The sequence below is a fragment of the Balaenoptera musculus genome, chromosome 17, assembly GCF_009873245.2.
Source record: "Balaenoptera musculus isolate JJ_BM4_2016_0621 chromosome 17, mBalMus1.pri.v3, whole genome shotgun sequence".
NCBI lineage: Eukaryota > Metazoa > Chordata > Mammalia > Artiodactyla > Balaenopteridae > Balaenoptera > Balaenoptera musculus.
In genome coordinates, this window is record NC_045801.1 from 340,714 (window position 1) to 362,710 (window position 21,997).

The window sequence follows — 21,997 nt, forward strand, 5'->3', positions numbered from 1 at the left end:
CTGGCCCTCGAGGTGGGGAGCTGAGAAGGGGAGTGAAGGAGCTATGGGGTACAGCTCGAGCCTCAGCCAGTTCCTAGTGGACGAAGCAGCCCTCCCAGGCTGGCAGGGCCCCTGTTCCCCACCCAGGGCATGGGGCTGGCGGGGGTCCCATCCTGCAAGGCCGACTCAGCCTGGCTTGCCCTCCACAAAGAAAGACCCCACCCCAGCCCCAGCCCATCCTTGTGGGCATCTGACCCAGGCACACCCTGGTGTTGTCCCACTGCCCTCAGGGGCTGCCCCTGCCTGCCTGTAGGCGCAGAGGATGACATTCACGTCAACACGGGCCAGGTCTCCTGTCACCCTATTGGGTCTCTTGAGGATGGACACCCTCTCTGTCAATTCCAAAGTGACCATATTGTGAGGGGGGCCAGGACACGGGTGGGTTTGCCTGGTCCGTGTGTGTCTGGGTGCCTGTGTGAGATTGAGGAAGCGGAGGGGCGGGCCCCCGGCAGCTCTCCTGGATGGGGCATGTGAAGGTGTGTGGCCGCCACAGAGGGCCAGGCAGGAGGAGGACACCACTGGGGCTGGGCTGGCAGACCTGTTGGGGGTGGTGGTGGTGGACAGGAGGGGCTGCGCTCTGCGGCACCAGGGTCAGAGTTCAGCTGCTGGAACACACGGCTGGGGGCACACGGCCCTCGAGTTCCAGCTGCCCAAGTGAGTGCGTGGGAGTGGGCTGGCACCCAGGCAAGGCCCTCCCTGCAGGGGTGTGGGTCTGGGGGGGCCCAAGAAGACTGCTAATCCACCAACACGGCCCTGCCCTGTGACACTCATCTCAGCAGCTGAGCCTTACAGCCTGGTGGAGCCGGGCACTTCTGGGACATTGCAGTGCGCTCTTGGCCATCGCTGGAGGCTGGCGCCATAAACCTCCTTGTGTCATCTCACTGGGAGTCACTGGTTTACTGGAGGATGTCCCAGTCCTGTTGTAAGAAAGGAGAAGACACCAGCAGTCTGTCTCCAGGATCCCGGTCCACCTTGGCATCCTGAGCTGGCAAGGGTTGGGGGAGGCCTGGGGGCACAGGTCGAGCCAGCCCCCCTTCCCTTCTCCCACCCCCACACTTCCCTTTAAGCACTACATCTCTCAGTACGCCCGAAGTGAGACATTTACAAAAATAATAAAAATAATTTTCTAAAGAGAGGAGTGAAGAGGTGTTTTTACCGCTGTCGAAAACGACTTAACATATTATGTTGCTTTTGTGATCTGTGTTCTCTTTGGATATTTCTGTATGTAACTACAGTTTTGAAAAAGGTCCAAACCAAGTGTTGTTTGTATTTCCTTACAAGAAGACAGCCTCATGGATGGGCTTCCCTGGGCTCTGATAGCCTCCCAGCCAGGGGTCAGCTGCTGGCCCCCAGCCTGCAGCCTCCCCACCCCAGGCCTTCAGCTCTTGCTGGCATCCTCATATGCGCATTCTTGTCTGATCAGTGGGGAAGCCAAGGCTAGAGAAGTTGGGTCCTCTCTGAAGGGAGATCAGGCCCCAGGACCTGGGCTGTCCTGTGAACGCTGGTGCTGGAGGGGGAGAGGGTCTCGGGGGAGGTGCCGTCCCACCCGTTCTGCTGAGACAGTCTCTGTTTCCATGGCTTGGCTCCCCCATCCCCACCCTGCTTCTCACTGTGCCCCTTGCACCTCACCAGCCTGCCTGCCAAGCAGCCACCTTGGTTTCAAGGCCTCCTGTCCTGTCTCCTGGGATCCCACGTTGGAGGGAGGGGGAGAGAGCACCACACCCTTCAGGAGGCAAAGAGGAGGCCCTCCTGCTGCTCTTCCAGCTCAGCCTCAGCCTCACCCCTGCAGCTTTCCCTGGACCTGGGGACCAGCCACCCTCCACATCTCTCCCTCCCGGGTAGGCCTTGCTGCCTACCCACTGGCTGAGAATTTTACCCCATTGGGTCTGTTTCCATTTCCATAGGAAATAAAACTGCCCATCTCCCACTCCTTCCGGGCCTCCTCTGGGGACTTTGGGGCGCGAGCCCTGGCACCTAGGGCCCAGGGCCACGCGGCAGGGTGGGGACTGAGAGCCCCGAGGCCCGGCAGGTATTTGGTTCTCGAGGCAGGGGTTGGGGGAAAGGACGGGTACTTAGAGGTCCCCAGGCTCCCCACACCCCCGATCTTCTGCAGCTGAGAGGTTGGTCGCAGCGCTCCGAGCCCGGATCCTGCTCCCTTTACCTCTCAGCACAAGGCGGTTTTGCAGTTTTAACGAGCGCACGCTGAGTTTTCCAGGAATACAAAACTGGCGTGCACACTGAGGAAGCAGGACCGCGCTCGGTTCTTTTTGAAACACACAACCCCCCTCCCGCCGGTAGCAATGGGGGTCGGAGTCCCCACGTGTGATGACTGTGGCGCGTTCAAGGCTGATCCGCAGGTTCTGCGGGGGCGCCTCTGATCATGCCCACAAATCTGAGTGCTCAAGTGCCCGTGGTCTCCGAGGCCTTCCTCTCCTCCCACGCGAGGGCAGTCCGTTCCTCAGGCCAAGTAGCGTGGGTGGGTAGGTTTGCTTGTGTGCGGGATGAGGCAGCACGCGGAGGGAGCCCAGGAGACCCCACCCCAAGGGCGGATGCGGGATGCGGGATGCGGGATGCGGGATGCGGGATGCGGGGCGGGGCGGGGCGGGGCGAGGCGGGGGGTGGGGCTCAGCTCGAGGGGAAGACCCAGGAGTCCATGGAGGCGCCCGCCGCTCTTCCGGCCCCGGCGCCAGCCCTACTACAACTACCAGGATGCGTCGGGCGGGTGTACTACACTTCCCGGGATACTCCGCGCCAGGACTGGGCCTGCGCGCTGGGCCTGGGGGTGGGGCTGCCGTGGCGGCGCTAGAGCGCGGGAAGTCCGGAACCCCCGGCACGGCGACTGGAGTATGAGCCTGGACCGCGAGCTTCGCCGTGAGTCCAGGGACTAGCGCCCGAACGCGGGGGCCGGGGGCGGGCCTGGCCCTCCCGGGCGGAGAGGCTCAGCACCCACTCCTCGTCCTTCTTTCTGCAGAGTTGAGCAAGGCTAAGGCTAAGGCCCAGAGGAGCGGGCAGCTGCGGGAGGAGGCAGCCGTCTGCCACCAGCTGGGGGAGCTCCTGGCCAGCCATGGTGCGTGGGGTGGAGTCCGGGCCTGGGAGCGGGGAGCCGGGAGGACCCGGGGGGCGGGCGGGCCTTCCTGAGTGCCGACCGGCCGCTGCCCCACTGGCCCTCGCGGTCCCTGGCCCACTGCCCGGCCAGACTGAAGCCTGCCCCGCCCGCCCAGGCTGCTACGCGGAGGCCCTGCGAGAGCACCAGCAAGAGCTGCAGCTTCTGGAGACGGCCGACGACCCCCTGGGCTGCGCCGTGGCCCACCGCAAGATCGGAGAGAGGCTGGCGGAGATGGAGGACTACTCGGCTGCCCTGCAGGTGGGAGGAGGCCGCGACGTGGACCCCCACGCTGGCCACACCCAGCTCTCCTGGGCTCTCATCTCCTGGGGGTCCGTTTCCGAGAAGGGAGGCCCAGTCTCTGCCGTCCAGGCCTCTGGCTGGAGGGGAGAGGGGGACACGCTGCGATGGGGCCTCACCTTCAGAGAGCCCTGCGCCGGGCCCTGGTAGCCTGGTCCTTGGGTGGGTGTGCCACAGTGGGGGTCCAGGCCCTCTGTCCACACAGAACTGCCCTGGCCCCGGCTTCTGGGGCTGCCACCGCCCAGCTAACTACCGGTCAGTGTCTCTCCCCCAGTGACTTTGGCTGGTTCGAGTGTGGTGCCACCATCCCCACAGGCAGTCCCTGGCATAGAGAAAATGGGGTGTTGCAGCCTGGCTTTGGCCTGCTCTGTGGGGGCTTGGGGGACACATGGGGTTTACTTGACGTGGGGTTGGCTCACAGTGGCCGTTCTTCTGTGCTCCAGCACCAACACCGCTACCTGGAGCTGGCATGTTCCTTGTCCAACCATGTTGAGCAGCAGAGGGCCTGGGCCACCATCGGCCGCACCCACCTGGACGTCTATGACCACCACCAGTCACAGGATGCCTTGCTGCAGGCACAGGGAGCCTTTGAGAAAAGCCTGGCTATCGTGGACGAGAAGCTGCAGGGTAACTGCCCTTGGAGACTGGCCCTCCCCGCCTTCTGCCTCCTGAGCTCTGCAGGGAGAAGAGGCTACAGCCCCGTTGCCCGCCCTGCCTGTGTGGTGGGTCCACCTGCCTGGGCCCTCCCTTTGTGAGGCTGCGATCGGTTCTCAGAAGCAGCAGCCCTCCCCCCCCGCCCCGCAGAGCCTGTGCTCCTCACGATCTCGGGTCCGGCTGCCTTTGCTCTTTCTCACTCCGCTCTACCTGCAGCAGAACCCCTGGCACCTACAGTGAGAGGCGGGAGGAGGGGTCCAGGAGAGGCTGGCCAGGGCCCAGGGCTGGAGACCCCAAGTGGGGGTAGGGCACTGAGTGTCTGGAGGGGCGTCTTCCAGGCTCACTGGCCAAGCGAGAGCTGAGTGAGATGAGGACCCGACTTTACCTCAACGTGGGCCTCACCTGCGACAGCCTGCAGCAGGCGGCGCTGTGCCACGCCTACTTCACCAAGAGCATCTTCCTTGCCGAGTAAGGCCCCGCTCGGCCCCAGGAGGGAGCGGCTGGGGCCTGGGCTGCTCCCAGGGTCCTCCCGAGAGGGCAGCCGGGCTGACCTGACCCCTCCGCCCAGTCAGTGTCCTGCTAGCAGAGGGGCAGCCTTGGCTCTGTGGGGGCCGGAACCCTAAGTGGCATCGGTGGGTGCTTGCCGTGCTGGCCCTAAGTGGCAGTGCCCCGGGCACTGAGCTCCTGTCCCCACCCACAGGCAGAACCACCTGTACGAGGACCTGTTTCGCGCCCGCTACAACCTGGGCGCCATCCACTGGCGGCGGGGGCAGCACTCTCAGGCCATGCGCTGCCTGGAGGGGGCGCGGAAGTGCGCGCGCATCCTGAAGCAGGGCTCCCTGGAGAGCGAGTGCTGCCTGCTCCTCTCGCAGGTGCTGCTTCTCAGTGGCTCCGGGCCCTGCTCCCGGGTGGGCTTGGGCCTTCAGGAGCCTGCGGGCCTCACCTTCCCTTGCCCTCCAGGTCCTCCAAGACCTAGGGGATTTTTTGGCCGCCAAGAGAGCCTTGAAGAAGGCCTATCGGCTTGGTTCCCAGAAGCCTTTGCAGAAGGCACTGGTCTGCCGGACCCTCAAGTATGGTGAGCCTAGGAGGGGATGGGGGGGCTGAACCCCCTGAGAAGGGGTAGGGAGGGTTCCTGTCCTTCAGCAGAGGAGGCCTGGGCGTGTGTCCTTTGGGAGGTGGCAGCGTCAGTAGGGCACCCGTCTCCCCCCACTTCTTGTTGGGAGGGGCCTCATTTTTCTCTGAGCTACGCACAGAGTGTCAGAGGGGCACCCAGGCTGGTCAGGAGGCTAGTGTCTATGCACCAGCCAGCTTCGTTGGCAAACTCGAGAGAAAAGCCGCCCCGCCTAACGGGGTGGGAGCGTGGACGGTGCGTGTGGCCTAGCAGGACTGATAAGTGGCGGTCAGCAGGGCCCCACCCCATGCTGCAGACCAGCCCCTGCCCTGACTTGTCGTTAGTTGGTTCTTCTACTCTTGCTGCGACCCCACGAAGTAGTTCCTCCTACCACCCCCCTTACCAGGGGGTGAGCGGAGGCTCTGGCAGGTGGCTGGCTGCTTAAGGGCATGGGGTCAGGCCCCAGGCTGTGCCGCCCCTGCACCAGGCTCTTTCTGGCAGTGCTGGCGGTGGTCCGCCTGCAGCAGGAGCTGGAGGAGGCTGAGGAGAGTGACCCGCGGGGCGCCGTGGGCATCTGCGAGCAGCTGGGGGACCTGTTCTCCAAGGCGGGCGACTTCCCCAAGGCCGCCGTGGCCTACCAGAAGCAGGTGCGTGCCCGGGCTGGGGCGGGGGTGAGGGCACCGGGGCTGTGGGCTGAGGGGTGTGGCGCAGCCCTGGCCTCGCTGTTGCCGCTTTCCCAGCTGCAGTTCGCGGAGCTGCTAAACAGGCCGGGGCCTGAGCTGGCCGTCATCCACGTGTCCCTGGCTGCCACCCTGGGGGACATGAAGGACCACCGCCAGGCCGTGCGCCACTATGAAGAGGAGCTGAGGCTGCGGGACGGCAGCGCCCTGGAGGTGAGGGGTCACGGCGCCCTGCCCTGCCTGGGGCTCTGTCCCAGGACTGCTGCCCTCGGGGGTGGGCACGGGAGGGCTGTCGTCCTTCTGTCTCGTGTGGGCAGCCATGGGGAGCCGGGGCCAGCTGGGTGCGGGGGCAGCCGCCACCGAGTTCATGCCTCCTCCTCCAGGAGGCCAAGACCTGGTTGAACATCGCGCTGTCCCGTGAGGACGCCGGTGACGCCTACGAGGTGCTGGCGCCGTGCTTCCAGAAGGCTCTCAGCTGTGCCCAGCAAGCTCAGCAGCCGCGGCTGCAGGTGTGGGAGCCCGCCCGCCCGCCCACGCTGGGATCCCCACATACAGCTTCCCCGCAGCCTGTCCGTCCCCCGTCCCTGTCTCTGCTCTGGCCCTGAGCTGGGTGTCCCCTGCTCCTCAGAGGCAGGTCTTACGGCACCTCCACGCGGTGCAGCTGAGGCTGCAGCCTCAGGAGGCCCCTGGCACTGAAGCCAGGCTGCAGGAGCTGAGGCCGGCTGAAGGTGAGGAGGAGGAGGGGGACGAGGAAGACGAGGAGGACGAGGGGGACGACGCCGCCCTGGAGGCCATCGAGGTGGAGCTCTCAGAGAGCGGTGAGGCTTGGACGCTGTGCCGGCGTTCCCTCCCTGACGCCTGCGCGGGGCCGGGGCCGGTGGGTCCTGCTCACAGGCTCATGATGGGAGGGAACAGCCCAGCGCGGGGTGGGCAGCTGGCGCAGGTGAGACAGGTGGAGGAGGGTGGAGGAGGGGGTGGGTGCAGGGAGCTGGGCACAGCCGGTGCCGGGAAGCTGGCGGGCGTCTGCAGGGGCGGTGGCTCGGGGCAGACCTGGGGAAACGCACCACAAGCGGGCAGAGGAGCCAAGCGGGTCCCGAGACCCTCGAGGGCCCGCGCAGGTTCCCCTGAGGCCAGCGTGCTCAGCTCCGTGGGGCAGCCGTGAGGGTGAGCTGTGGCGGAAGCCGGCTCAGGCAGCGGGCCAGTGGGTGGGCTTCAGGAGTCAGCTGGCTCCTGGCTGCACGGTCCCGGAGTGGCTTCAGTTTTGAACTCGAGGGGCCTCCAGAACCTCCGGGAAGTTTCAGCCTTGCCTTAGGAGGGTGCCGAGCTGGGCGTGGCTCGTATATAGGTGTGGGGGAGGGTCCGCAGGAGGGGCGGGGAGAGAGCACCCAAAAGGAGAACTTCAGGCGATGCTCTCCATAGGCAGTTACCTACGGAGGAGAAGGAGGTGCCAGGAAGGGCCAGAGGTGCAGGAGGGAGCAGGGGCGAGGAGCGGGGTTGGGCTGAGAGCAGGCGGGGGCAGAAGGCAGAGGCACCGGGACTCATGCAGGCGGAGGACGCCTGGGCTCCAGGGACGAGCTGTGTCCACCCTGGGCCTGACTTGGCCCGACAAGGATGCTTGCCAGGAAAGAGACGGCAGAGGTCTGGCGTGGGGGAGGCTGACCCACAGGGCCGTCTCCTGGGCGCAGGAGAGCTCGGGGCAGGGGGCTAGGCTCAGCTGGGCTGGCGGGCCTGGTTCCGTTCCAGAGGATGAAGCTGACGGGTCCCAGCGGTTGGAGGAGGAGGAGGAGCTTCGGGGCTGCCTGGGCCAGCGGAGGGTGAGCAAGGTGAGGACGGCGGCTGAGAGGGTGTGGCGCCCTCCCCTGCGCGCCAGTGCCGCCCTGTCCCCTCATGCCTACGCCCCCACGGGGCGACTGTGCCCACAGTGGAACCGGCGCAACGACGTCGGGGAGACCCTGCTGCACCGAGCCTGCATAGAGGGCCAGCTGGGCCGCGTCCAGGACCTCGTGAGGCAGGTGGGCATGCTGCCCCACCCCCGTCACCCTGCGGCCATAGCAGGGGCTCTCGCTGGGGTACTGTCTCCCCAGGGGCCAGGGCAGGGCGCAGGGGCCGGAGCCAGCGCTGGGGACTCTGTACTTGTGGTGGGGAGTGTCTCCCTCACTCTGGTGTGACCTGGGCCAGGGCCAGGCTCGGGGGTGGGCCCCGGGGGCCCTCCTCAGGCTTCAGAGCCCCAGGGCAAGGCCAGGCTGTGGAGTACTCGGGGCCAGGCTCCTTTCCGTTCTTTGTCACAGGGCCACCCCCTGAACCCTCGGGACTACTGTGGTTGGACACCCCTGCACGAGGCCTGCAACTACGGGCATCTGGGTGAGTGTGGGACCGGGGGGTGCTAGCATACGACAGGGAGAGGGAAAGGGTCCCTTCCAAGGAAGGGCCCGGGAGGTGGCTCATACCCCCTGTCCACAGACATCGTCCGTTTCCTGCTGGACCATGGGGCTGCGGTGGATGACCCGGGTGGCCAGGGCTGTGAGGGTATCACTCCCCTGCACGACGCCCTCAACTGTGGCCACTTTGAGGTGGCCCAGCTGCTCATTGAGCGAGGAGCGTCGGTCACTCTCCGAACCAGGAAGGTGAGCACAGACGCAGGCCAGGCAGGCGTGGGCCGCGCGCGGTTGGTGGTACTGCTGCTGCCAGCCCTGCTCAGCTGGGTACCCCACAGGGCCGCAGCCCGCTGGAGACGCTGCAGCAGTGGGTGAAGCTGTACTGCAAGGATCTGGATGGCGAGACGCGAGAGAAGGCTGCTGCCATGGAGACGCTGCTCCAGGCGGCCTCTTCGGGCCAAGGCACGTGGGGACCTCCTCTGCCCCTAGGGACACCTCGCTCCTCAGCCTGAGAGTCCCCGGGGCCCTGGGTGGCGGGGATGGTGCCGGGCACTGCCTCACAATAGATTCGATCTCTCCGCAGCTCCCCACAGCTCCCTGGCTCCCCCGACCCTCCCAAGTAACCATCTTTTTGACCCTGAGACCTCTCCTCCCTCAAGTCCCAGCCCAGGACCCCCAGAAGCCTGTCAGGCCAGTGCCAGGGTCTCCCAGGGGCTGGCGGTGCCAGCTGCGGCCAGGCCTTGGAGGAGCAGGCACAAGCTGGCCAGCAGTAGCAGCTCGGAGGGGGAGGACAACCCAGGCCCGCCCCAGCCAACCCAGAAGAGGCTCCGGCACTCTGGCCCATCACTGCCCGCCACGGCCCGGATGCCCGGCCCTGCCAGTGACGGGGAGGCAGCCACAGCGAGTGCCGGCTGGGCAGCCTCCCGGGCGGCCGTCGGCAGTGCGGGCAGTGCCCAGAGCTGCCGCCTGGGCCCCAGCCCCCCTCGAGGCCCCGGCGAGGCCCCCACCCCCCGGGCGGCGCTCCTGCCTAAGGAGGAGTGCTTGGCCGGGGACTGGCTGGAAGAGGACTTGCCGCTGGCCCGCGGTCACCGGGGCAGCCACCCGCCCCGCCCCCGGAGCAGTGCGGGTGGCAGCAGACACAGTGCCTCGGGGTCAGGCAGTGACGCGAGTGCCGTCAGGCCTCGGGCCCGGGCCGGGCAGAGCCGGCTGTCCTGTGTCAGGAGGTGGAGTGCAGTGGTCAGAGCAGATGCAGCCTGCAGCTCAGCCGCGCGGAGCCCTGACGTCCCCAGGGCCCTGGGGCCCCCTGGGGGAAGCCCTGCAGCAGGCCAGCCCCTGGTGGGTGTGCAAGCCTGGAGCAGAGCTGCCGCCCAGGCTGGGGCGGTTGGGGGTAGTGGGCGGGGGGCTCCGTCTCTCCTGACGCAGGCTGTTCTTCCCTGCCCGCACCTGCTAGGGTCAGGCCCTGCTCCCTCCCATCCGAGTTCGAGTTCGTGTTCAGAATAATCTTTTCCTCATCCCCGTTCCACACAGGTAAGGTGTCACCTGTCTTCTCCCAACCCCTGGCTCCCTCTGCGCCTCTGCGGGTTCTGGGCCGGGGGATGGTGCGCAGGGGCAGCAGAGGGCCCTCACGGCTGTAGATGGCGTGGGCTGTGCGTTGAGAATCCATCTGGTTTTATACCCCACCTCTGGGGGGCTGGTAGCTGGGGGAGGTGATGGCAGACACAGGCTCGGGGAGGCCCTGCGTCCCTAGAAAGGGCCCGGAGGTGCTGCACGTGTGCACGGGGCACTGGCATGTCACACGTAGGGGCAGGGGGAGAGGAAGGAGCCAGACGAGGGAGCTGTGGACGCCAAGCTGGGATGGCAGGACCCCGGCGGCCTCTCCTCAGCGTGTGCAGGAACCTGGCCAGGTCCAAGACTCAGCTCGCCCTCTGTCCCCACAGCAGGGAGACCCACTCCGTGGCCTGGCTGGCTGAGCAGGCTGCCCAGCGTTACTACCAGGCCTCTGGGCTGCTGCCTCGGCTCTCCCTACAGAAAGAGGGGGCCCTGCTGGCCCCACAGGACCCCATCTCCGACGTGCTGCAGAGCAATGAGGAGGTGAGTGGCAGGGCCGGGCCCTGAGCTCGGGGTGTTCTCCAGCACTGCGTGCCGGGGGCTGCACACCGCTGGTGCTTTCCAGGTGTTGGCTGAGGTGACTTCGTGGGACCTTCCCCCGCTGACAGACCGCTACCGCCGGGCCTGCCAGAGCCTGGAGCAAGGTAAGGGCCCAGGGGGCCCTGCGGCGGTGGCCTGGGCAGAGGGCTGGGTGTGCGGGCTCCACCTGCCCGTGCCACTCCCAGGTCTGCGGGCCTCGACTCCCAGGACCCCAGGTGTTCACCGGGGTCCCTTCCCGCCACACCTGTTCTCGGCTTTTCCTCCCCTACCTAGTGGCCCTGTGTGTAGGTAGTGGGGTGGGGGGGGAGATTGGCCCCGTCTGGAGGTAGATGAGCACCACCCACCGTCTGTGCGGTGTGGCTCCTGGGCCACGGGGTCCACAGGCCTCTGGTGGCTGCGCCAGGGCTCGTGGGCGAGGAGGGGCTGCCTGGTTTGCCTCTCGTGACGCACAGGGCAGGACAGGCAGGCTGTGGTCCTTATGACGCGTCATCCCCCTCCAGGGGAGCACCAGCAGGTGCTGCAGGCGACGGAGCGTCAGGGCTCGGGCCCCGCTTTCAGCGCCTGCTCCCTGGCGCTGCGCCAGGCCCAGCTCACGCCGCTGCTGCGGGCCCTGAAGCTGCACTCGGCGCTCCGGGAGCTGCGCCTGGCCGGGAACCGGCTGGGGGATGGATGTGTTGCCGAGCTGCTGGCCGCCCTGGACACCGTGCCCGGCCTGACCCTCCTCGACCTCTCCTCCAACCACCTGGGCCCTGAAGGCCTGCGCCAGCTTGCTGCGGGCCTCCTGGGGCAGTCCACCTTGCAGGTAGAGGCGTGGGGAACAGTGGGCCGGTACCAGGGCAGCATCTGAACGTCCATATCTAGCCCATCCCTGGGTGGGAAGGCGCGGTTGAGAGTGCTGGCCGGTACCCAGCTCCGGGTGGCCCAGACCAGATCCTCTGGGGAACCCATGTCTCCACAGAACTTGGAAGAGCTGGACTTAAGCATGAACCCCCTCGGGGATGGCTGTGGCCAGGCCCTGGCCTCCATCCTACGGGCCTGCCCCTTGCTCAGCACCCTGCACCTCCAGGCCTGTGGCTTTGGCCCCAGCTTCTTCCTGAACCACCAGGCGGCCCTGGGCAGCGCCTTCCAAGGTGAGCTGCCGGGCACGTCCACTCCCTGGCCCCACTCGAGCGTGAGGACCGCTAGGGCACGAGCCCGGCTTCCGGGAGCACGTAGGCGCACGTGCAGGTGCTGGACCTGTCTGGGCTCAGAGGGACGCCGGGTGCTTGCCTGGCCTGGGCGGCCCCCTCAGGACGCAGCCCCAGTCCCAGCTACGCTGCAGGCCAGAGCCCCAGCCCCACGGCTCTCACCAGGTCTGAGCATCCCGTTTGCCGGAGGCGATTCCGCCACAAGCCCACTGGGGCTGCAGAGACCCGCCGTCCCAGCGCTGAGAAGCTGGAAACTGGGGTCCTCTGGGGGGCTTTCCACAGAGCTATGAGCACAGTGGCACGGGAGGAGGGGTCTGGGACTGGGGTGGCAGATGGAGTGCTCCCCGCCCCGCCCCACCACACCACATGTGGGTGTCCCAGCCTAGGGCCTGTCTCGGGTCACCTGGGGCCATCCTGTTGTCAGTAGGGGCAGGTAGAGGACCCAGAAATGGTGGGAAGAAGCTGGGCTCAGGAGTCCAGTCCTTCCCCCTCCCCACTGGGAGACACTGGGCCAGAGCCACCCCAGTTTCCCTGCACACCAAACCTCGGGGACGAGGACGGCTTCCCGAGGGTCACGAGGGTTCTGGGCCCAGGACTGTGCGGCAGGGCTGGGGGCGGCGGCAGCACGCGGGCCTGACAGAGGCTCTGGCCCTTGGTACAGGCGCCAAGTGCCTGAAGACACTGTCCCTGTCTTACAACGGCCTGGGCACCTCCGCCCTGGCCCAGGCCCTGCGGAGCCTGCCAGCTCGCACCCTCCTGCGCCTGGAGCTGGGCTCTGTGGCCGCCAGCAAGAGTGACCCAGGCCTCATGGAGCCCGTGGTCAGCTACCTGACCAAGGTATGCGGTCAAGGAGGGACACTAAGCCAGAGGCACCTTGGGCCACCCAGGATTGGCGGGTGGTGCTGGGAAGAGGCTTGCACGTTTGGAAAAAACAGAGGCGGGGAAAGCTTTCTGTGGGCCTGCCTGCCTCAGGCCGTGAATTCCTGGCCAGCAGGAAGGACACCTGGGATCCAGGGAGGCAGGGAGGGCAGGTCCCCCACTCAGGCCAGCTCCCCTTGGGCCTCCGCTGTCTAGGAAGGCTGCGCCCTGGAGCACCTGGGCCTGTCGGCAAACCACCTGGGCGATGAGGCCGTGAGAGATCTGAGCAGGTAATGCCAGCCAGCTTGTGCCACCACCATCCTGCAGGGGTTCTGATCTCAGGGCCCAGGAGCCCGGGGAAGCTGGGGCTGCTTGCCCCGGCGTGCCCCGAGACCTGGCCGCCAGCCACTAGCCTGCTTCCTGGCTGGCCCTCGTGTCTCTCTTCATGCTCCCACAGCTCTCGAGACTCTTTCCCTCTGGTGTGTCCTCTCCTGTCACCCTTTGTCCAGCAGCCCAGGCAAGGGCCACTGCTTCTGTGGCCCTCCAGCCTCAGCTGGCTTGCGGGAGTGTGAGGCACCCGTGCCCGGCTGGGGGCAAAGCCTGTGGGCCTGGCCTGTAGCTCCCCGAGCCTTGGGGTCACCTGGGGCAGCGTCCCCTCGTGATGGAAGCCGACCCCCGGGCTTCTTCCCTGTCTCAGATGTCTGCCTCTCTGCCCCTCGCTGGCCTCGCTGGACCTGTCTGCCAACCCCAAGATCAGCTGTGCTGGCCTGGAGGAGCTCCTGTCTGCCCTCCAAGGGCGGCCCCAAGGCCTCAGCTTCCTCGGCCTGTCAGGTGAGCTCTGGGTATGGTGGCTATACCTGCCACACCGGAGCTGGTGACCCAGCTTCCTCCTCGAGGACCTGCCTTAGGCCCAGGTGCCTCCTCTGAAGGGGCCGTCACTGCCACCAGCCAGACCGCAAGGGTGGGCTGGGCCCCTTGGGGTTGCCACAGCGGAGGACGGTGACCATTGTGACTGGAAGCAGGTGTGAGCCTCACTCCTCAAACCGTAGGGCGGGAGGACCGTGGGTCTCTGCCTGTGGCCTGGTCAGCCTGACCCTCGAGACCATGGCCGGGGGACCCACTGCCACAGGGACTTTCTCGTTCCTGTTGTCCAGAGGGAGGGACGTCGGGCTAGGGTGGCAATACCTGCCTCTGAGAGACCCTCCCGCTTCCTGGCCAAGGCTGCCCTGACCCTACCGTCCAGGCCTATGGCCTGACTTAGCTGGTTTCTCTGGCCACGCCCCGGTGCAGGACCCTACCAGAGCTGTCTTGAGAAGGACCCCAGGGAGGTGCATTTGGTAAACTGGCCACCCAGCAGCCTGGCACATCCTGCTGGGGCCCAGGGCAGGACAGAGCAGGCTTTGCCCTCTAGAAGAACAAGGGCTGGGAGTGGGTCTACACACAGGGGACCCCGGGGTTCTTCCTGCTCCTCGCCCACGGGCCCACAGGGCCAGCCTGGCTCCTCCAGGAAGGCCCCCCTGAAGGTGGGCTGGTAGGAGACCTGCGCTCAGCTGAGGGGCTGCTCCCCTCTCACCAAGCTCCCTGGGGTCGTGAGCCTGCTGGGTATTCTCTGGTCTCTCTGAGGATTGAGCCTTGTAGCTCAGTGTCTTGAGACTCACAGGTAGCCCTTTGGGTCCATTTTATGGAGGGAGAGACCCAGGCATCGTCAGACAATGGCAGAGGCACAGATGTGAATGCGGTGTTTACTTTAGCCAACCTCCCTCGTGCCCGACCACTGGCTGGGAAGGGAGTCCACAGTCCTGGGCACACTAGGCCTGGGAGAGCACACTCCTTCCTAGAGAATTATAGGGCCTCTGCTGGCCTTTGCTCATGCCCCTCGCTGCAGCCCTTGGGGCCTCAGAGGAAGTGGTAAAGAGAAAAGCCCCACAGGGCCCCCCTCTACGAACACCACTGGTTCCCGCGGGCCCCCGGCCATAGCCTGAGGCCTACTCCTGCCTTCCCTCTGCAGGCTGTGCTGTCCAGGGCCCCCTGGGCCTGCGCCTCTGGGACAACTTAACGGTGCAGCTGCAGGAGCTGCAGCTGTGCAGCAGACGTCTCTCTGCTGAGGACCGGGATGCCCTGCATCAGCTGCTGCCCAGCCAGCTGGGCCCCAAAGCATGCACCCTGGACCGGGGACCCAGGCTCTTCTTCAGGCACCTCTGACTGGCTGAGCCATGCCCCGCCCTCCCCACCCGCCCAAGCCTCTAATAAAGGAAGCCGCTGCTGCTGCCTCCCTCCCTGCTGTGGCCTTCGGAGGGGTTCACTGTGCTGTCAGAGCGCTCTGGAATGAGGCCTCCCTCCCCAATAAGCAGTGAGCCACAACCAGCAGAGAGAGGGTTTATTCACAGGCAGCCAAGTGAGGGGACAGGAGGACGGATCTCAGACTGGCCTCCCCAAAGTAGGGGCGTAGGGTATTTACGGGATGAAGAAGCAGGTTGGGGGAATTCCCTGGCAGTCCAGTGATTAGGACTCCAACACTTTCACTGCCGACAGCCTGGGCCTGGTTCCATGTTCAGGGAACTAAGATCCTACAAGCTGTGTGGCCAAAAAAGAAAGGAAAAAAAAAAGGCAGGGTGATCTTAAGCATGGGGAAAGGAGATTGGAGGTAGGAAAAAGGTGACATAATCTGTGTTCTGCAGAGGTGTGTCTGAATTACCTGCTTCCTCATGGGACCCGTGTTAAAAAATGGCACATGATCTGAGGGTGGGGGCTTGGGCCCTCTTGATGTCAAAAGGTCATTCACTGGACACCTGTGCAGGCCCAGTTTTAGGGTTGGTGGTCCCAACCAGTCTTAACTGGCTTGAGCTCAGACTGGACACAGGTGACTCCAAGTTCCTGGAAAACAACTCAGAGCAAACATCTTATTTTTCAGGACATGCACGTTTTTGTATCAACAATTAAAGGCGAGCTTGGTCAGTGAAGGCAGGTTACAAGCGGAGGGCTTTTTTTCATTGAAGTACACTTAATTTGCAATGTTGTGTTAGTTTCAAGTGTACAGCAAGGCAATTCAGCTCAGTTTTGTATATATGTTTTATATATATGTTGTTTTTCAGATTCTTGTCCATTATAGGTTATTAAAAGATACCGAATATAGTTTCCTGTGCGGTACAGTAGGTCCTTATTGTTTGTGGAGGAGTTTTTACGAAGCTGTAAAGACAAGCTCAAGGATTTCTGTTACCAATTTCTGTTAACCCTGTGGGGCACAGTTTCCAGGACAGATCCGGCCACTTAGAGGCCCTACAGGTGAAGGCAAAGCCTTCTCCCTTCGTTACCTCTTCCGGTTCCTATCAGGCATGGCTGGATCAGACCCGCAGAGTGTTACCCCCGGCCCGGCCTGGCCTGGCCTGAGCGCGGGGTTGCGGGGAAGTAGCCAGAAGCCCAGGCGGACCGACCCCGCGCGCAGGCGCAGACATCAGGACCCGGCGCCGAGGAAGTGCGCGCAGGCGGATACATCGGGGCCCGCGCACAAGCGAAGACGTCAGGGAGCGCTCCGCCCCCGCGCCATTTCCGGGATCCGCGAGGCCTCCCAGGTACTCCAGGCCGGGGGCGGGCGGGAAAGGCGGCCCTGGCTGAGGCCCGGGGGTGTCGCTGTGCCGTGGAGGGCACTCCGCGCCCGTGCTCCTCCTCGCTCTCCGTCTTGTGGTCCCCTTTCCCGGTGCCCGGCTCTCCTGGCTCCCCCCAGGGCTCCAGAGCCGTTTCCCCGGGACTGGCGCCTCCGAGCGCGGCGCTCAGACCGCCGGGCCCGAAGGTTCCCGCGGCCTATGCGCCCCGCACCCGGCCCGCCCGATCGCCCACCGCGCTCATTGGGCTTTCTCTAGAAGCTCGCCGTTCTGGGTCGGGGCAGGTTGGTGAGGTTCAGCCGAGTATTCGCTTGTGGCCGTGGACGTCCGTTTTCGTGGCTGCGTGGAATCTCGCTCTAGAGCCACAGACGATCCGTTTATTCCTTCTCTCCGTTGCGCCTCCTCTCTGATGCGGCGGGAGGGTGGCTCAGTGGTATCCGTGTCCCCACCCCACCCCCGCGGGCTCTCGTAATTGCGTCGGCCTTCTCGGCCCCGCCCCCGCTCCCCTGCTGCTTAACTTGTACAACCTTGGCCTTTCCCAGCCCTGATCCCGCCTTCCCTCTGCCCAGCCTCCGCACGCCGGGGTGCCCGGGGCTCAACGTGGGCTGCTTTCCTTTCTACCTTGGTTCGCCCTTAGCCATCTCCTGTGGGACGCCATCCGTCCCCTCATTGCAACTGGCTCAGCCCTTCCAGCCCCGGCCTCTCCCCTGATCTCCAGCCGCCTCAGCAGCTTCCTCGGATGTCTGCGGAGCCTCTCAAAGCCAACAGATCAACCGCAGCGCTTTCCTGCACACCAGCCTGCCCTCCACACCTACTTTGTTCACTTTCTCCATCTCAGTTCACCTCACTGTCACGGTGCCACTGGTCCAGAAATAAGGGTGTCATTCTTGAGTCCTTTTTAATTTTTACCCCTTTTCAAATTCTCCATTGGGTCTGGTGGTTCCATCTCCAAAGCACGTCAGGACGTGGCCCCAGTCACCGCATCAGCTTCCGGAGTGGGCAAGCGATCCTGCTTCCACGGCCGGCGCAGCCCGCCGCCCACCTGGAGCCGGAAGGACTTTCTTCAGTCTTCCAGTAGTTCCCTCTGGCTGTGCCAGGATAAACCCAGACTCCTTCTCCTGGCCTGTGAGATCTGTGCCCTTTGATCCCCCTGCCTCTCTGTCCTCATTCCTAGGACGCCCCTCACCCCCTAGGACGCCCCTCACTCAGAAAGCTCACCGTCCCCCCCGCCACCCCCCACGCTTGTCTGTTTTTCTAAATTCATTCCTGCGTAAAGACCTCACATTATACGTACTATTGTACGTGCTGTTCTCTCTGCCCAAACGTTCACCCAGGTCATTCATCTGATAGTTGCAGCCCCTTCATCTCCTGGCCACCTGACTCAGAGCAACCTGCCCTGACCATGCTCCAGGGCACCCCTCCCCCACCCACCCCCTCTGCCATCCCGCCCTTGCTCACTCCTGAGATGCTCACCTGCACCTGCTTCCTGCCAGCAGCCTCCAGGGTGGCTCGGTGTTCCCAGCACGGTGCACAGCACCCTGTGTGTTCATTGCTGAGGATGGGGAAGCTCTTCATGAGGCCCAGCCCTCAGGGGTGTTAGGGGGTCACCTTTGCGTCAGCACTGGCTCTGCTCCCTAGGTCTCTGTACTGTGGCCACCTGAGCCTGCAGGATGTTTCACGGGATTCCAGCCACTCCTGGCATGGGAGGTGAGTGTGGCCCAAGCTGGGCCCAGGGACCCAGAGGGCCTAGGCTTTCAGCCTCTGCGGCAGAGGCTGATGGGAGTGGTGGCCGGAGCATTTGGGAGGTCTATAAGTGTCCGCCCCCGCAAGACCTCAGGTAGTGGCCAGGGGCCCAGAGACCTCCTCCAGGTGGGGTCAGCTGGGCGCAGAGATGACAGCTTTAGTGTGGCTGGAACCTCAGGGGGTCTTGGGTATCCCACAGTCCCCAAGCCAGGGAATAGATTACAAAGCGTGTGACAAACGTGTGTGCCCATCACTGCATCGTAAGCAAGGTAGCCCAGAAACAGGTGGAATGGAGGACCAGCCCTGCCGTGCAGCCCCCTGGACCCAGAGGCATGTCCTCTGCTCAGGTCACCCCACAAACTAACTGATGGGGATGCCGAGATTGAAATTCCCCCAGCTCCCTTTGGGACATAGCCCGGGGGAGGCCTTGGGAGGGGTGCTGAGATGGGGCTGGGCCAGGGCGGTGGACAAGCTTGCCAGGGTGACCTTCGTAAGCAGCCTGCCAGCTATCTGCCTGTTCTGTCGCAGCCCCTGGAAACAAGCCGGAGCTGTATGAGGTGAGTGGCGGGCACCCGCCTGGCGGCGTTGGCCAATAGTCCTTGTCCGCGTGGTCCTCACCGGGGCCCCGCAGCCACTGTGGCGCTACTGGCCGACCCTCTGCCCTGTCTCCCTAACAGGAAGTGAAGCTGTACAAGAATGCCCGTGAGCGGGAGAAGTGAGTCCAGCACCCACGCTGCCTGCCTCCCCCATACTGAGGGTCAGAAGGACATGGGGTCGGCCCAGGGAAACGGGTCCCAAGAAGCCTCTGCCAGGGGTGGGGTGAGAGGGGCAGCCAGACACGGAGCTCTGCCTCGGCGGCACCTGGGGTAGGACTGGCACCCTAGGCTCCGGGACCCCGGCTTCCCTGCCTTGGCGGCCGCGGCTGAAGGAGGCGCCCCCTCAGGTATGACAACATGGCGGAGCTGTTTGCAGTTGTGAAGACGATGCAGGCCCTGGAGAAGGCATACATCAAGGACTGCGTCAGCCCCAACGAGTGAGAGCCCGCTTCCCTGCACCACCGACCCATACTTGGAAGCTTGTTTCTGCCCTCCAGGGCTGGGGTGCTCAGTAAGGAGCAAGGGCGGGGGTCTGAGGCCCACCCAGCGCAAGGAGGGTCCCCTGGGTGCTGGTGGCCTTGGTGCCATCTCAGGCAGGGACGTCCTGGCGGCAGTAGCCCAGCATTCTGGGGAGAGGGGAGCCCAGCGGCCTGGCTTCAGGATTCTGCCCCAGCTTTGCTACCTGGGGCCTCATCAGTGCAAAGGCATAGAAGGCGAGCAGGGTGGCACAGGCAGTCAGTCTGTGGGGTGCCGCTGGCCAGGCCTGGCAGCCAGGAGGTACGTGGGGCCTTTGTCCGGTGCAGCAGCCCCTCCCCCATAGGACCACGAGCTGTCGACGTGGAGGCACAGCCAACACGGCCCGAGGAGCGGGCACGAGGGGTCTCGCTGGGCCTCTGCCTGGTGCTGGGCTGGGGGCCAGGCTGCACGGTCCAGGCAGGTCCGTGTGGGAGCCGTGTCCTGGCCATTACCTCCTCCCGCCACCTTCCAGAGTTCCTTTTCTGTGTAAACCAAGTGGGAAGGCTCGGCCCTCAATGGCCAGTCCCTGGCCCTTCACCCAGCCCTCCGTGCGAGCTGCCACTTGGCTGGAAGGGCCGAGGATGCGCAGGATGTGCCAGGCGGCGCTGGCCTGGCGCTGAGGGCGGCAGCCTGGCCCTTCCCCCCAGGTACACTGCGGCCTGCTCCCGGCTCCTGGTCCAGTACAAAGCTGCCTTCCGGCAGGTGCAGGGGTCAGAGGTCAGCTCCATCGATGAATTCTGCCGCAAGTTCCGCGTGAGTGAGCGGCCCCTCCACCCTGAGGGGCCGGGGCGGGCGTGGGCATGGGGGCCATTGGGCTGGGGCTGGGCTGCCCCGTGAGGCCCAGCACCGTGTGCCCTCCCTCAGCTGGACTGCCCGCTTGCCATGGAGAGGATCAAGGAGGACCGGCCCATCACCATCAAGGACGACAAGGGCAACCTGAATCGCTGCATTGCCGACGTCGTCTCGGTGTGGAGGCGGGAGGGCCACGTGCCCACAGCCCCGCGGTGCACAGAGTAGCTGGAGGGGGGTGGGGGGGGCAGTCCTCCTGGGCAGCTTCCGGGAAACCCCCTGAGGCCCCTCCCATCCCAAGGCCCACGTGGGATGTGCCCAGGGCTCCCACCCACTGACAGCTCCTGAGGTGCAGGGTCAGGGTTAGGGCCCACGTGACCCCACGGCCGAGGCTGAGGAGGGCGAGGGCCGGCTGGTGCTGCCCCGGGCCCAACCCTGCAGAGGGCCAGGCTGGCGGGGGTCTTTGCCGGGGGCCCACGTCGTCTCACACACACAATTGCCGCCAGCTCTTCATCACAGTCATGGACAAGCTGCGCCTGGAGATCCGGGCCATGGACGAGGTGTGGCTCCCGGGCGGTCGGGGGTGGGGGCAGGGGAAGCGGGGTCAGTGTCCCAGCGGGTGGTGTTTCCGCAGATCCAGCCCGACTTGCGGGAGCTGATGGAGACCATGCACCGCATGAGCCACCTGCCCCCTGACTTCGAGGGCCGCCAGACGGTCAGCCAGTGGTGAGTGTGTCACCTGCTGAGCCGCCCCGTCTGTCCCAGCCCCGTAGCCCCACCCCCCACCCCGGCCCAGCCCAGCTCTGTGCTCTGTGCCCCACAGGCTGCAGACCTTGAGCGGCATGTCAGCCTCAGACGAGCTGGACGACTCCCAGGTGCGCCAGATGCTCTTCGACCTGGAGTCAGCCTACAACGCCTTCAACCGCTTCCTGCACGCCTGAGCCCAGCCTCCCTACCCCCACCTTCTGCCATGGTCCCGTTTCCCCCGACGTCAGCACACGTTTTGCCGTGCACAGTGGCCTGGAGCCCGCTCCCCCAATAAAGATGCTTTCTGACCTCCCTGCTGCTGTGGGCGCCCCCGCCCCCCCCCAGGCCCACCCTGCCTGTTTGTCTGCCCTCTGGGCCTCGGGAGCACGCAGCCCATTCATCAGGGAAGAGCCTCAGTGGCACTTTAGAGGCAGCGGCTTCCCTGGTGGGCACCGCCTGGCAAGCCAGCAGGGGTGTGCCTCCCCCCAGGCCAGGTAGGCTTGCCTCTGCCTGCCACACCTTCCCCCACCCCTCAGCTGAGAGCTTTAGGCAGCGTGGCAGCCCAGCTAGCCAGGTTGGCACAGAGCCTGACACCTTTGCAGCAGGGCCCATCCTTGTGCGGTAGCTCACAGGAGCTCCGGTTGATAGCTCACAATAGCACAGCTTGTCCTTCTGCCTGCCGCCAAGGGTGTCCCTCACCCGGGAGCAAGGCCCAGCCGGCAGATGCCACGGGAGCCCCAGAGCTGGCCTTGCCCAAAGCCTGGTGGGGAAGCAACGCCAGATCCTTTACTAGTGTTCACCACGCCTGCTCCAAGGCCTTGTGCCGTCAGTGCTGGAAGCTACGTGGCCCCACAGTGTTCACGTCCGCGTCCTCATCCTCTGGGGCAGACAGCAAGCAGCAAACCAGAGACCAGGGCTCTGGGTTCCAAGGTGGGTTGGTTCCAGTTTTAGCAGCTGTGGCGTTGGGATAAGGGACATGCCAGAGTTTCATTGTAGCATTTTCTCTCTCTTAGTGGTGCTGCTTTGTATCTGGCTTCTAGAGGCAAGCAAATAAAGTGTGTGGTATTTCGAGTGGTGATGGAGGAGGTCCAAGGCTGCCAATGAGGAGGTGCCATTGCGTATGGGGTGGTCAGGAACAGCTCTCAGCGTTGAACAGCAGGTCCAGGAGAAGTGAGCAGGGCTCCCTGGGGAAGGAGAAAGGGTGTGGGGAGCCGGGTGGGAAACAGGGCTGGAAGGCGAGTGAGGACTTGGGGTTGTACCCAGGAGCCCCAGGTGCCAGTGAGGGACTCAAGAGCAGAGGCCCTCATCTCCCTTGGGTGTTAGGAGGGAAGAGCAGAGTCAGCAAGTGAGGGGGAGAGACCGTCAGGTTCTGGGTGTGGACCGTGCTGTGTGTGGCGCCCACAGTCTTTGCTGGATGCAGCGGTGGAATGAGAACTCCGGGGTTGCACCCAGGCTTGAGCCTGAGCACCTGGAGGGGTGGAGGAGCTCCGACTGAAATGTGGACACCTGGTGAGGAGGGGCCCTGTGTGCACAGGCGGAGCTGGCCTTGGCT

General features: G+C 65.0%; 2 protein-coding genes across 6 annotated transcripts; both read left to right on the plus strand.

Moving 5' to 3' along the window:
- The first annotated feature begins 2,823 nt into the window (after positions 1-2,823).
- Positions 2,824-15,152, plus strand: TONSL (tonsoku like, DNA repair protein). 3 transcript variants are annotated; one of them, XM_036830263.1, is made up of 26 exons: positions 2,824-2,910; positions 3,011-3,106; positions 3,261-3,403; positions 3,886-4,069; positions 4,435-4,564; positions 4,797-4,968; positions 5,057-5,171; positions 5,667-5,854; positions 5,948-6,100; positions 6,271-6,396; positions 6,516-6,705; positions 7,631-7,710; positions 7,810-7,899; positions 8,176-8,248; positions 8,348-8,511; positions 8,601-8,724; positions 8,846-9,597; positions 9,713-9,789; positions 10,200-10,353; positions 10,436-10,514; positions 10,911-11,212; positions 11,369-11,540; positions 12,259-12,434; positions 12,672-12,745; positions 13,153-13,286; positions 14,464-15,152. In XM_036830263.1, the coding sequence occupies exons 1-26, from the start codon at positions 2,886-2,888 to the stop codon at positions 14,655-14,657; spliced, it is 4,167 nt and encodes a 1,388-aa protein (XP_036686158.1). In that variant the 5' UTR covers positions 2,824-2,885; the 3' UTR covers positions 14,658-15,152. The 3 variants fall into 3 exon arrangements, 2 of the variants coding, with proteins under 2 accessions (XP_036686158.1, XP_036686159.1); XM_036830264.1 differs by having other exon boundaries at positions 5,709-5,854; XR_005017024.1 differs by lacking the exon at positions 14,464-15,152 and having other exon boundaries at positions 12,324-12,434; positions 13,153-13,217.
- Positions 15,153-15,893: 741 nt separating this feature from the next.
- Positions 15,894-20,757, plus strand: VPS28 (VPS28 subunit of ESCRT-I). 3 transcript variants are annotated; one of them, XM_036830266.1, is made up of 10 exons: positions 15,894-16,024; positions 17,693-17,761; positions 18,326-18,354; positions 18,475-18,512; positions 18,741-18,830; positions 19,557-19,662; positions 19,774-19,875; positions 20,205-20,258; positions 20,333-20,424; positions 20,522-20,757. In XM_036830266.1, the coding sequence occupies exons 2-10, from the start codon at positions 17,725-17,727 to the stop codon at positions 20,637-20,639; spliced, it is 666 nt and encodes a 221-aa protein (XP_036686161.1). In that variant the 5' UTR covers positions 15,894-16,024; positions 17,693-17,724; the 3' UTR covers positions 20,640-20,757. The 3 variants fall into 3 exon arrangements, with proteins under 3 accessions (XP_036686161.1, XP_036686160.1, XP_036686162.1); XM_036830265.1 differs by lacking the exon at positions 15,894-16,024 and adding an exon at positions 16,037-16,338 and having other exon boundaries at positions 20,522-20,663; XM_036830267.1 differs by lacking the exons at positions 15,894-16,024; positions 17,693-17,761; positions 18,326-18,354 and having other exon boundaries at positions 18,486-18,554; positions 20,522-20,663.
- Positions 20,758-21,997: the final 1,240 nt, after the last annotated feature.